This window comes from Ranitomeya imitator, chromosome 5 (genome assembly GCF_032444005.1).
Source record: "Ranitomeya imitator isolate aRanImi1 chromosome 5, aRanImi1.pri, whole genome shotgun sequence".
Classification (NCBI taxonomy): domain Eukaryota; kingdom Metazoa; phylum Chordata; class Amphibia; order Anura; family Dendrobatidae; genus Ranitomeya; species Ranitomeya imitator.
In genome coordinates, this window is record NC_091286.1 from 477,009,896 (window position 1) to 477,022,734 (window position 12,839).

Consider the following 12,839-nt stretch of genomic DNA (forward strand, 5'->3'; position numbering starts at 1 on the left):
TGGGTGGACAGAGCCTCGTGTGGTAATGTGTGGGGATGGAGCCTCGTGTGGTAATGTGTGAGGTCGGAGCCTTGCGTGGTAATGTGGGGGGACGGAGCCTCGTGTGGTAATGTGGGGGGATGGAGCCTTGTGTGGTAATGTGTGAGGACGGAGCCTCGTGTGGTAATGTGTGAGGACGGAGCCTCGTGTGGTAATGTGTGAGGACGGAGCCTCGTGTGGTAATGTGTGAGGACGGAGCCTCGTGTGGTAATGTGTGGGGACGGAGCCTCGTGTGGTAATGTGTGGGGACGGAGCCTCGTGTGGTAATGTGGGGGGCGGGATTATGTGTAGTAATGGGGTGGGGGCGGAGCTGCTGTGCAGGGGGTAGGATTAGCGAGTAATCACGATGCCTCTTATATATATAGATGGAGGTTATCTATGGGGCAATCATACAGTGTTGGAGCCATCAAACAGTTTGGAGGCTACTAAGGGGTCAGTATACTGTTTGGGTGGTACTATACAGTGAGGGGGCATTATACTGTGTATAAGAGAGCATAATACTGTGTATAAGGGAGCTGTACGGGGGAGACTCGTGACATTATTAAATGTAAAGTGGGCACTTATTGTTATAGGTGAACTCAGGTTACTGTGACTGTCAAAGGGGCACACAGGACAATATTACTTTCTAGGGGGCAAAATATGGGCACTGTTTTCTAGGGCACTTGCGCCCGGCATTACTATATTATAGAGGGTTGCTTTAGAATTTAGAAGGCACACAGAATCACACAGCAGGTGCAGTAATAAGGACACATACGGCAGCAGCGGTTCAGTATTGGGGTATCAGTAGGATGAGGAGTTTGTGCAGGTTGGTAGTAGATGGTGATAGCTGGAATGTGAGAAGTGAAACGTGTCTTTGTTGCATTCTATGCAGCCGAGGCCTGGGTGGAAGAAGTTGTCATATCGGTCTGGGCCAGATGGAAAAGACGGGAAAAATGAACGATTCCATCAGAAAGAACGTCAGCGGTAAGTCACCATCTGCTACTGTACTGTACTGTGATCTCTTATACTGTATGTTCTGTAGGGCTGGTATCTACCACTGACCAAATGGCGGTAATATCCATGTTGGTCTTTATATAGAGATTTTCTTCAGTAACAGCGCGGTCATCTCCTGAGGTTCTCCTCCACTTTTAGGGGGTGTCACCGAGTTGTAATCAAGGTTACCTGGTTAGGGGCCCACTCAGAAGCTTCGCCCCCCTGAACCAAAACCCTAGCTACGCCTCTGTATCAGATTAAAGTTCACACTAGGCGTTTTTCCTGCGTTTTTTTCTGCAGCAAAACCTGCGCTCTTGGCAGAAAAGAAGCAGCGTCAAAAACGCATTTTTTGATGCGTTTTTCAGGATCCCAAAGTTCAGCTTTTCTTCCACCACAGAAGCATGAACACGAGTCACCAATACAAGACTTATGTTCATGAAAAAATACACATACAAATGTAACAGCTGAGGGGGGTAGATTAGTCTGGAATAATTTACCTAAGAAACTGGCAGAACATTGAGTTTTTAGGACACTGTTTAACTTTCACACTTTGGTCTGCCATGAGTTGCACATGCATTGTGCAATGTCACCTTTGTTGACCAATGTTTACTTTGTACGTATTAATAATTTAATTAAACTGTACTAATCCGTACTTCCATCTCAGGTGACCAAGACAAGACGGTAAACCTGGAAAAATTACAAAAACGAATGGGTTTCATATACTGCTGTACTTGCTTTTCTTTCATTGCCCATTGCTTTCAATGGGTGAAAAACACTGAAAAAAAATAATGTGTGTGCATGAGATTTCTGAAATCTCATTGGCTTTGCTGGTACTGTAAAACACAGAAGCAAATTAGCATTAAAAAACACATGCAAGCAAAAAAATGCAGCAAAAACTTAGTGTGAACTTAGCCTAAGGGCTTGCTCAAAGTAGCATATAACTCGAACATGTGCTATGCGAGTGGCTCTGCAAATCATACTATGCACACCCATAAATGTCTATGGATGTGTGGCGCCCCAGGGTCCTGGTCATCACAGTGGTATTGTTTTCCTGCCTGGGAGAGTGATGCTACGTTTGGAGGCAAGGAAAGATAACTGCATCCAGGTACCACAAACATGCAACATTTCACACTCCAGGCCACCAGGGGGAGCTTTTGATCCTATTTACTAGGTGACTCCCCATATATATATAACTGGTAGTCTGTAAAGAAAGTTAGTTCCAGACAGGAGTCAGTTCCAGACATCCGTCTGAGGAGGACAGAGGGTCCACGGAGCTGTGCCTGCCCACAGAGCTGCAGCTCCCAGAAAGAGGCCGAATTGTTTGCAGCAAGCATGCAGGAGAGGAAGCACAGGAGAGCATATCAGAAGGGGACCAGCCCCGGGCAGGCTGCCTCATTCTGAGGCGCAGAGACTGGTAGCCGGAACACCGAGGTTGTAAGGACCTCTATGACTTACATCAGAGACTGGCAGGACAGCTAATTGCACGTTACCTGTCCGACCTAACACCCAGGAGGCACGGTGACAACCATAGAGGCTGGGGCGTGCTAGAGTCTCTATAAACCGCCTCAAGTCACCAGTCATACGGGTATGTCCTATCCAATCCGTAGGACAGAGAGAGATAAGGACCTTATGAGAAGCTTAGCAGTTAGGGACTACTACCACCACAGCGCTAGAGGAAAGGCTTTTATTCTCCACCTGGACAAGGGGACTCTGGACTTGCCTCTAAACCGGCCGGACTCTGCCTGCCCTGTGGTCTGGTGCTCTGGACTGTGGATGCTGAAGTCTTCAGTAAAGGTAAAGAGACTGCAACCTTGTGTCCTCGTTCTTCTCTGTGCCACTCATCATTCACCATCTATACACTGGGAAGCCCTGGGGACATACTTCATCTGTGGGAAGTTATACCATCCAGCTGCCATAACATCACCCCAGCGGACTCCTTAAAGCAGCGTCGGTCTCCCTAACCGAATACCACAGGTGGCGTCACGAACATAAACCTTATCCCCTTAAAGACCTTTCCCTTTTATACGGACGTCCCAGGGCCATGGACCGGGTCAGCCACTGTGACATCCCCCTGTGAACACCAGACCCGGTACCGAGTAACCCCTTGCCCTGATGGGGCACTCCAGATGCATGTAAAACATAGGACTGCATTTGGAAGACATCCGAGTGCAGTTCAATATACCCGCACAGTGACAATGGAGAAGATGGAGAAATTAAGTTCTCCATCTTCTCCACACCTGTGCTGAGATTCTCTCATGTGATGTCAACAAGGAGGTGGCCAAGTCATTTTTTAGGCCAGGATCATGGGGAGAGAGATGGCAGGCCCCTTTAGGGTCCCTGAAAATGAACTTGGCAAAGTACAGTATGTAGAGTCTCATACTGTCTACTTTCCTCCATGGTTCAAAAAGAAAAACTGTTCTATCTGTAGTAAAATCATCTTCATGCATGGCAATGCACCATCTGATGTGGTAAAGACCATCTCTGAGTCAATGGTTGCTATGGGCATAAGAGGAGATAAACTCATGGTGTGGCCACCATCTTCCCCTGACCTCAACCCTATTGAGAACCTTTGGAGTATCTTCAGGCAAAAGATCTGTGAGGGTAGGAAGCAGATCACATCAAAACAGTGGCACTGCAAGGCTATTCTGACATCCTACAAAGAAATTCAAGAGTAACTTTTCCAAAAACTCATAATGGATGCAAGAATTGTGGAGGTGATAGCAAAGAAGGAGTTATATGTTAACATGTAACTTGACCTAAGATGTTTTTGATTGAAAAAGTTTTGGATTTTAGTAAATAGGACCTCTTAATGCTGAAAATCCAACAAATTACCATTTTCAGTTTTTTTTGCAACGTATAAAATGTTTAGAAACTCCATTGTGTATAATAATTTGGAAGTGTATTTTAATTTTTTAATTTTGAAAAAAATACTGTCATCATTAGGAGGTTTGTCCAATAGAGTTTGATTTATTCTCTAAGGCCGGTGTCCCACTTGCAACTGCAATGCGAGAAACTCGCTTGAGTCTCTCGCCTCAATACCCAGCACTGCCGCCGGCGGTTTGGACTGGAGCGTTCAGCTGCATAGAAATACATGCAGCCGCACACTCCAGTCCTGAGTGCCGGCGGAATTGCCGGGTATTGAGGTGAGAGACTCATGCAAGTTTCTCGCATTGCAGTTGCAAGTGGGACACCGGCCTAACATTGATTTGAACATTATACTGACTCGTAAGAAATCAGATTAAAATAGCATTTGTATGATAATTTGGAACATGGCGTATCGCTCTAGCATTCAGCTTCAATGCTTTGGTCAGTGAAGTATTTTTCCAGTACATTGTCACTTATAATATGTTTAATAATTAATCAAGATTTTGAAACATACAGTATTTTTTTTTTCTGATTTGTTTTTATTTACTGACCATAGATTTTTTTACTCTATTTACTGTACTTGACTAATGGGGGGCAGACATCTTTTCCGACCCTTTAATAACTGCACCTAGAGATATTTTTACGGCACGGAGAGTACTCTACGTATGATGATCTGTGATCTGAGCAGGACTCACTGTTCAGGAAAGAGGAGGAAGTGACATTACCTATGGTGGAACCTGGTGTTCTCTTTACATAGCTGCTCCCTGTCATTATAATCCTGTATGTGAGGATAATAAAATGACTAATGAAAAGTCATTTCTACAGAACAGGCTTACTGCTTAGAGCAAAAAATGCAAGATTTCAGATTATTTTTTGCAGAGAGAGTAAAGAAAATCTAGAAAAAAAAATATTTTACCTAAAAAAAGTAAAGGGTCATTCTCAACAGTGATCTTCAGGAGATCACCTCTCCCCTGCCTCCTGGCTTTCTGCTTGCCAGTGGCATTGCTCTCCTGCTTACTTGGTTGACAGTTCAGACCATTGGTAATCTTATGCCGCTGCCTGAACTGTCCATTTCTTGATGCGGTAAGCAGAGGTAGCTTTGTTGTTGCAGTTAGAGAGCACAGGGTCAGTGAAGCTGGCTGAGTCCCGGTCAGCTTCAGAGCTACAGTAAAAAACGCCATAAAAAAAAAGACCTTATAATCATATAATCATTGCCCAAGAGACCAGTTATCACTGATGGACTGCAGCGGTGACCACAAAGCTAGGTAATGAGTAGTAAACAATACAATTAAAAATCCCCTCTTGAGAATGGAGATGGTTTTAAATAACAAGTTTGCTTTTGAACCCACTTTTCAATTGAAATCATTTATCATGTTGAGAATTACAGCGGTGACACTGTCCACATCTCGATACCACCATGCAGTCACCAGCAAAATGTCTCCGCACTGTGATCCTAAACTTCATCCTCCCTTATCCTTTTACAAGTGATCGGAAGAATTCATTGGAGAGGCTGCAATGCCTACCTGGAAGAAGTGAAGGATTCATCGTTACTGGAAAGCTGAATGGACTTGTTGACAGATGAACTGGAGACTGGTAAATATATCTGTCTTCAAATGTTGGCCCTGGATTGCTAAGTTCTTTGTCTGCCCCTGTCCTGCTTCTACTGGACATGGAAGGAATAGGATTACTTGTCTTCTCCTGGCTGTCTTGGCTTTCATTTGCAGTCTTGTCTGCTGCAGATTCGGTATTTACTTTCCCATGGTCACATCTATTAAATGTCTCTGTATCATCTTCTTTTTTCTCCTCTTTCTCCTCTTCGGTAGCAGAAGGTGAAGACTGGGGTTTGATTTCTGCTGGTATCTTTTGCACTCCAATATTGCTCTCCGTAATTTTTGGATTGCCAGCTCTTCTACCTGGTCTGCGGGCTCTTTCCCTCTGCAGGCTATTAATAGGAGCATATGGACTTGTCTTCAAAATTGTGCTACCATGAAGGATGTCTAGGGCATTGCGATGGACAAACAAATCTGAGGGAAGCTGGCCTTCTGGACACATCTGCCGACCTCTGATTGCTACTGTGTTGGATGGCATCCCATGGTAGAGAAATGGTGTGTCCATGTCAACTAAACTTTTTCTATGAGACTTGTCCATCTCTCTTTGATGATACAATGCATTAATTTCCATATCCATCCTATGCAGCAAAATAAATATGGGCAAGTAAATTAAAAAGTAAATATACATTGTCAAAAATTAAATTTGCTGGAGGAAGTTCTTTTCCAATGCAATAGATGAAATGTAGTGTTACATGCATCCCTTCAAATGAATAGCAATGACTGGAATATATGTATGGATCAGGTTGGCCAGAATATAAAATGATCCTTGATAGAGGATCTTCACTCTTTTTTGTAAAGCCCAGCAAAAAGTCTATATTTATGATTTCCATATGACATAATAGTGCATACAGACAGATATAGATGATATGAAACAACCCATTGACTGCTTTGTCCCACATTTAAATCTTACATTTCTCTTGGACCATGAAAAAAAACCCAAAATGTCACTTAGATTACATTTTAATGTAATTTTACATGTTACAGAATTATGATAACCTTTGCTTTTTCTATTTCCCTTAAGAATGTCCACTTAAGATGCCCAAATCTGACTCCTAGTGGCTTGTCTGATCCAGGCTGTGGGACTAAAGGTACCTTCACACTGAGCAACTTTAGAACGATAACGATAGCGATCCGTGACGTTGCAGCGTCCTGGATAGCAATATCGTTGTGTTTGACACGCAGCAGCGATCAGGATCCTGCTGTGACATCGCTGGTCGGAGCTAGAAGGCCAGAACTTTATTTAGTCGCTGGATCACCCGCTGACATCGCTGAATCGGCGTGTGTGACGCCGATCCAGCGATGTGTTCACTGGTAACCAGGGTAAACATCGGGTTACTAAGCGCAGGGCCGCGCTTAGTAACCCGATATTTACCCTGGTTACCATTGTAAATGTAAAAAAAAAAAAAACAGTACATACTCACATTCCGGTGTCTGTCGCGTCCCCCGGCGTCAGCTTCCCTGCACTGTGTCAGCGCCGGCCGTAAAGCAGAGCGGTGACGTCACCGCTGTGCTCTGCTTTACAGCCGGCCGGCGCTGACACAGTGCAGGGAAGCTGACACCGGGGGACGCGACAGACACCAGAATGTGAGTATGTACTGTTTTTTTTTTTTTACATTTACAATGGTAACCAGGGTAAACATCGGGTTACAAAGCGCGGCCCTGCGCTTAGTAACCCGATGTTTACCCAGGGACTTCGGCATCGTTGGTCGCTGGAAAGCTGTCTGTGTGACAGCTCTCCAGCGACCACACAACGACTAAACAACGACGCTGCAGCGATCGGCATCGTTGTCTATATCGCTGCAGCGTCGCTTAATGTGACGGTACCTTAAGTCACTGACAGTGTGTGACCACCAGTAATGGACACATGAGATGGATGTTTTAGGAAAGAATCAATACATCACTGATGGGTGCAATAAGAGGAATATAAAAGCAAAAGAACATTTGATCCTAAATTATTAAAATATAAAACTTATTCTGTATTTTTTTCTGATCAGAGTAACTTAAAGTAGTGCTCCAACATTTTTCTTCATTATCGATCCTCTTGGCAACAATTATTATGAGTGCAATTCACATATTAAAATACTTACAAATTGCTGCCATCAATCTTTTCCCAGCGCCATTCCGTTTTTTTTTTCTGCACGATATGGCCGCAGTTCTGAATTCATGGCTTACACAGCTTGTTCTGTTTGGACAGGGAGTCACTTTCTCAGTGCAAGTCAATGAGACTCACATCAAGGCTCTCATAGACTTACATTGAGAAAGATATTTTTGGTTTTGACAGAAAATTATGTGTGGATATTTAGTGTAGAAGAGAAGCGGAACGACGCTGGGAACAGAAGACGGCAGCGATCAGTATTTGAATGCATCCACTATGCACGTAATAAATATGGCTAAAGGGGGTAGATGATAAAAGAAAAAAATCACCATAGTGCAACTTTAAAGGGGATCTGCTGGCTGTTTTATGGGCAGGCAGCCTATTAAGTTGTGACTTTTGTTTAGGTTTATGTGTCCGGGGGAAGAGTATTAGAAACTGGAAGAAACTGTGGAAGTGCTTATAAATTCAGCAGAGTAATAATATATATGTATGCTGTGTTCTTTATGGATATTTCTACTGTCAACCTGTTTACAAGGAGTTCAGATTTGTAGCTGCAATGTGATACATTGCCCTTACATTGGGCATCATACTTAGCTGGCTGACATGTGCTTAACTGTTCTGTTGGTCAAAAATGACCGACCTTGAACTTCAATATTCTTTAAAATATTCAAGATGCGGCTCTGAAACCCGTGGCCGACCGACCCATCCTCATTTAAGTCAATCAACCACAAGTTTCAGAACCGCATCTTGAACACCCCAAAAAATACCAAAGTTCAAAATAGGTCTCCCTAGACCGAACAGAACAGCAGGGTTTTAATATTTGTGGACCAACCCTTTAGATTATGTATTATAAAGTTGTCCCGCCGGCTTCTGAGCTGGGGCCAGAGGGTATGTATGTGTTGTAGATACCCCCGACCAGAGCTCATCCTGCCTTGCTCCAGACACTTCTACGGAGAGAGTTAGTTAGCTACGCACACCGGACGGCTGTGTAACTAGTCAGGGCTCAGACTCACTCTATACAGGTGTATGGAGCGAGGCTGGGCCCACTGGATGGGTCCTGGATGGGGGTATGCATAACGCATATATACCCTCCAGTCCCGAGTCAGTCCCCGCAGAGCACTGTGCGTGCATTGGGGGGATTCATATTTCTATAATCACACAGAGTGACTGCAGACTTATCGGTTTGGACTGAACAACCCCGTTAATACTTCCTGCAAGAGCTCCGTATGGCAACTCTAAATAAGTACTCATATTCTGGGCATAACATACGGTAAGTTATTGGATGGTTTTAGAAATGCATTGGCATTGGTATAATTATTCCCAATACATACATGGCATGAAACATTAGTTTATGGAATCAAAATATTTTATGTTCTCTTTAAGAAAGCATTATTACAGCTGAGGGGAAAAGGCTGCAAAACCGAGGGAGTGGGAAACTTTTTAAAGACATTTAATAAAATGCTAACGGAAGAATCAGCACTGAGACTTATGAATTACAATAATATCATGGCTCTCCAGTGCTCCATAACTTGCTGCCTCTTTATTGGGACCTAAGGGACTTTAGTCATGAAAGTATGTATGACTATACCAGAGAGTTTAAGGGAAAGAAAAAGTGTAGAGGAATTAAATCTTTAAAGGGAACCTGTCACCCCGAAAATCGCTGATGAGGTAAGCCCACCAGCATCAGGGGCTTATCTACAGCATTCTGTAATGCTGTAGATAAGCCCCCGATGTTACCTGAAAGAGGAGAAAAAGTCGTTATATTATACTCACCCAGGGGCAGTCCCACTGCTGGTCAGGTCGGATGGGCGTCTCCGGTCCGCTGCGGCACCTCCCATCTTCATTACAAGACGTCCTCTTCTGATCTTCAGCCACGGCTCCAGCGCAGGCGTACGTTGCTCTGCCCTGTTGAGGGCAGACAAAGTACTGTAGTGCGCAGGCGCCGGGCCTCTGACCTTTCCGGCGCCGGCGCACTACAGTACTATCCTCTGCCCTCAAGAGGGCAGAGCAAAGTACGCCTGCGCCGGAGCCGTGGCTGGAGATCAGAAGAGGATGTCTTGTAATGAAGATGGGAGGCCCGGAGCGGACCAGAGACGCCCATCCGACCTGACCAGCAGCGGGACCGCCCCTGGGTGAGTATAACGACTTTTTCTCCTCTTTCAGGTAACATCGGGGGCTTATCTACAGCATTACAGAATGCGATTTTCAGTGTGACAGGTTCCCTTTAAGGCTCTGGAAGATTCAATGGTCGAATGGTGGTTTCATATCAGAACATATTTGCAACCTCTAGGAGACAAAGAGGAAATGTCACCAACTCAACAGAAGGCACCTTTTGCTCATAGTATATCCATACTGCTCCCTTGAGAATGCCTTGTTTTCTTTTTTATTATACACCATGTTCCCAGAGATATAGGCCCTTTCATTTAGTGCTAATTTTTTATAGCCTTTTCCAAGGAGACTTGTCTCACAAGACTCTCTGGGGCTGTGTCTTTAGTCTTCTCTGCATAATTACCATGTGACCAACTCCTACCATAAGAAGTAGCAAGAAATAAAAAGGCCTATATCTCTGGGACCGTGTGGCGGATTTAAGAAAAAAGGTGTACTCAACAAAGCAGAGCGAATAAGATAAAAGCAAAAACTGGTCCCTTTTATCCTGATGACAGGTGCTCTGTTTAGTATAATTAGCTTTAAATCTTGGAGAAGCAATAAATGTACGGTATATTAGATACAATACAGCAGCTCTCCTGGTTTCTTTTAATTGGTTTAGCTAGGACTGTATCATTTTATTACTGCAGGCCTAAGAATTATCTTGCAGCTTGTTAACTACCTGCATGTTCTGCGCAGTGCTGATCTCTGGCGGCTGAGAGAGGTCACAGATCGCACCTGCTCGTGATTCAGTGGTTTCCTCTGATATCACATTAAAAGAACAGCAGCTTCTCTTCTGCTCTGTCAATGGGGCATGACTGCCGACGTCATGCTGATTGACAGCCAGCTCCCCATTACCTAACTGCAGGGAGCCAGCTGTCAATCAGCATGATGTTGGCAGTCATGCCCCATAGACAGAGCTGCCTGGAAGAAGAAGAGCTGCTCTGTTAATGTTGAGTAACAGAATTGCCGGTAGAAGCAGTCAGTGAACCCTTTGTTCTGGCACAGGGTAGAATAGGCAGGTAGCTTCCTCTGTTGGCAACTACCTGTCTGTTAGCTTTTAAGCCCGGTAACAGATCAGCTCACTATACTTATACTTTTCAATAGCTGAAACTCTTAGATACCTGTTTACCTGTTCATATTTTGTTTCTGTAATAGTTCCTGTCTCCTGGCCATAAAATCCAATGGTTCTGTATGTAGGAAGTTGCCGTAACCTAGGAACAGAGTAGAGCAGCAGTTTAAAGGATATATACATTCTTTTTAATGGATCAGGATTATTTTATTTTGCCCTGTAGAATTATAAGAGAATCTATTTCAATACAGTATATATATACACATTTGAATATATACTGTACATATATGAACATATATATTTATGTATAGATATTGTAAGACAGTGGTTTTCACGGCAGAGCGGTAATGAGGCAGTGACCCAAGATAGTTCAACTCAAATGTCTTTATTTAAGCAACTTACGAAATCAAACTGAAGCGTTGTCCTCCAGTTCGCAGACGGATCTTCCGTAACAGGCCTTATCAATCCATTGCCATAGGCAACGGCAATAACGTGTAACTCTCTGGGTGCTCTCCCTGGCTCTGACCTGTGTTCAGTTTCACACAGACCTGACATCCACCGAGCTCATGCTCTGTTGCTTGCAAAACAAAATACTGACACACCCAAACTTTTTCTGAAAGTTTAAATGGGAATCGTGGACATAGGCCATGTCCAAGACCCAGAGTGAAGGAATTGATACGTCCCATTAACTTCCTACAGATCTCTCCAAAAATAAAGGCCCTTGTCAGATGTTCCTAAATCTGACTTGGTCAAATAGATTGATCAAGTCCACACTCTCTTTTCTTTTGCACTGTGACTACAGCTTTCTTCCACAGGTACGTCTGAACGATCTCTTAATCCAGAATACCCACTGCACCCCAGAACCCCATGTACTCCTCTTCCTCTGTTTTAACTGACTCCATGAGGATAGTCTGAGTGCCCGATGTCCACAGATGGGGGTTGTGCTCACAGCCCAACACCGTGCAGGACGCTTGGCATTTGCCAAAGAACACCAGGATTGGCAAATTCGCCACTGGCGCCCTATGCTCTTCACAGATGAAAGCAGGTTCACACTGAGCACATGTGACAGACGTGACAGAGTCTGGAGAAGCCGTGGAGAGCGATCTACCTGCAACATCCTTCAGCATGACCGATTTGGTAGTGGGTTAGTAATGGTGTGGGGTGGCATTTCTTTGGAGGGTCGCACAGCCCTCCATGTGTTCGACAGAGGTAGCCTGACTGCCATTAGGTACCGAGATGAGATCCTCTGACCCCTTGTGAGACCATATCCTGGTGCGGTTGACCCTGGGTTACTCCTAATGCAGGAGAATGACAGGCCTCATGTGGCTGGAGTGTGTCAGCAGTTCCTGCAAGATGAAGGCATTGAAGCTATGGACTGGCCCGCCCGTTCCCCAGACCTGAATCCGATTGAACACATCTGGGACATCATGTCTCGCACCATCCACCAATGTCACATTGCACCACAGACTGTCCAGGAGTTGGCGGATGCTTTAGTCCAGGTCTGGGAGGAGATCCCTCAGGAGACCATCCGCCGCCTCATCAGGAGCATGCCCAGGCGTTGTAGGGAGGTCATACAGGCACATGGAAGCCACACACACTACTGAGCATCATTTTCTTGTCTTGAGGCATTTCCACTGAAGATGGATCAGCATGTAACTTCATTTTCCACTTTGATTTTGAGCATCATTACAACTCCAGACCTCCATGGGATATTAGTTGTGATTTACGTTGATAATTTTTAGGTTTTATTGTTCTCAACACATTCCACTATGTAATGAATAAAGATTTACAACTGGAATATTTCATTCAGTGATATCTATGATGTGGGATTTTAGTATTCCCTGTTATGAACTGGTGATTTAGAACCACAATGGACCTGGTGGTTAAGAGCACTGAAAATGACCTGATAGTTACTAATAACATAGGACGAGCTCTGAGACGTGGGAACTCTGCTGACCGCAATCCCTAATCCTATCACACCACGCTAGAGGTAGCCGTAGAGCGCTCCTGACCAGACCTAGGCGCCTCGGGCACAGCCTGA

The 12,839-nt window shown here is 44.5% G+C and overlaps 1 protein-coding gene across 1 annotated transcript in view; it reads right to left on the reverse strand.

Moving 5' to 3' along the window:
- The window catches only part of SAMD7 (sterile alpha motif domain containing 7), a 145,712-nt gene that overhangs the window by 42,205 nt on the left and 90,668 nt on the right, over positions 1–12,839 (reverse strand). Inside the window, exons 7-8 of the mRNA XM_069727360.1 lie at positions 10,859–10,940; positions 5,400–6,064 (exon numbers count right to left, since the gene is read on the reverse strand). Coding sequence (XP_069583461.1) covers positions 5,400–6,064; positions 10,859–10,940 — 747 coding nt within the window. The remainder of the gene's footprint in view (positions 1–5,399; positions 6,065–10,858; positions 10,941–12,839) is intronic.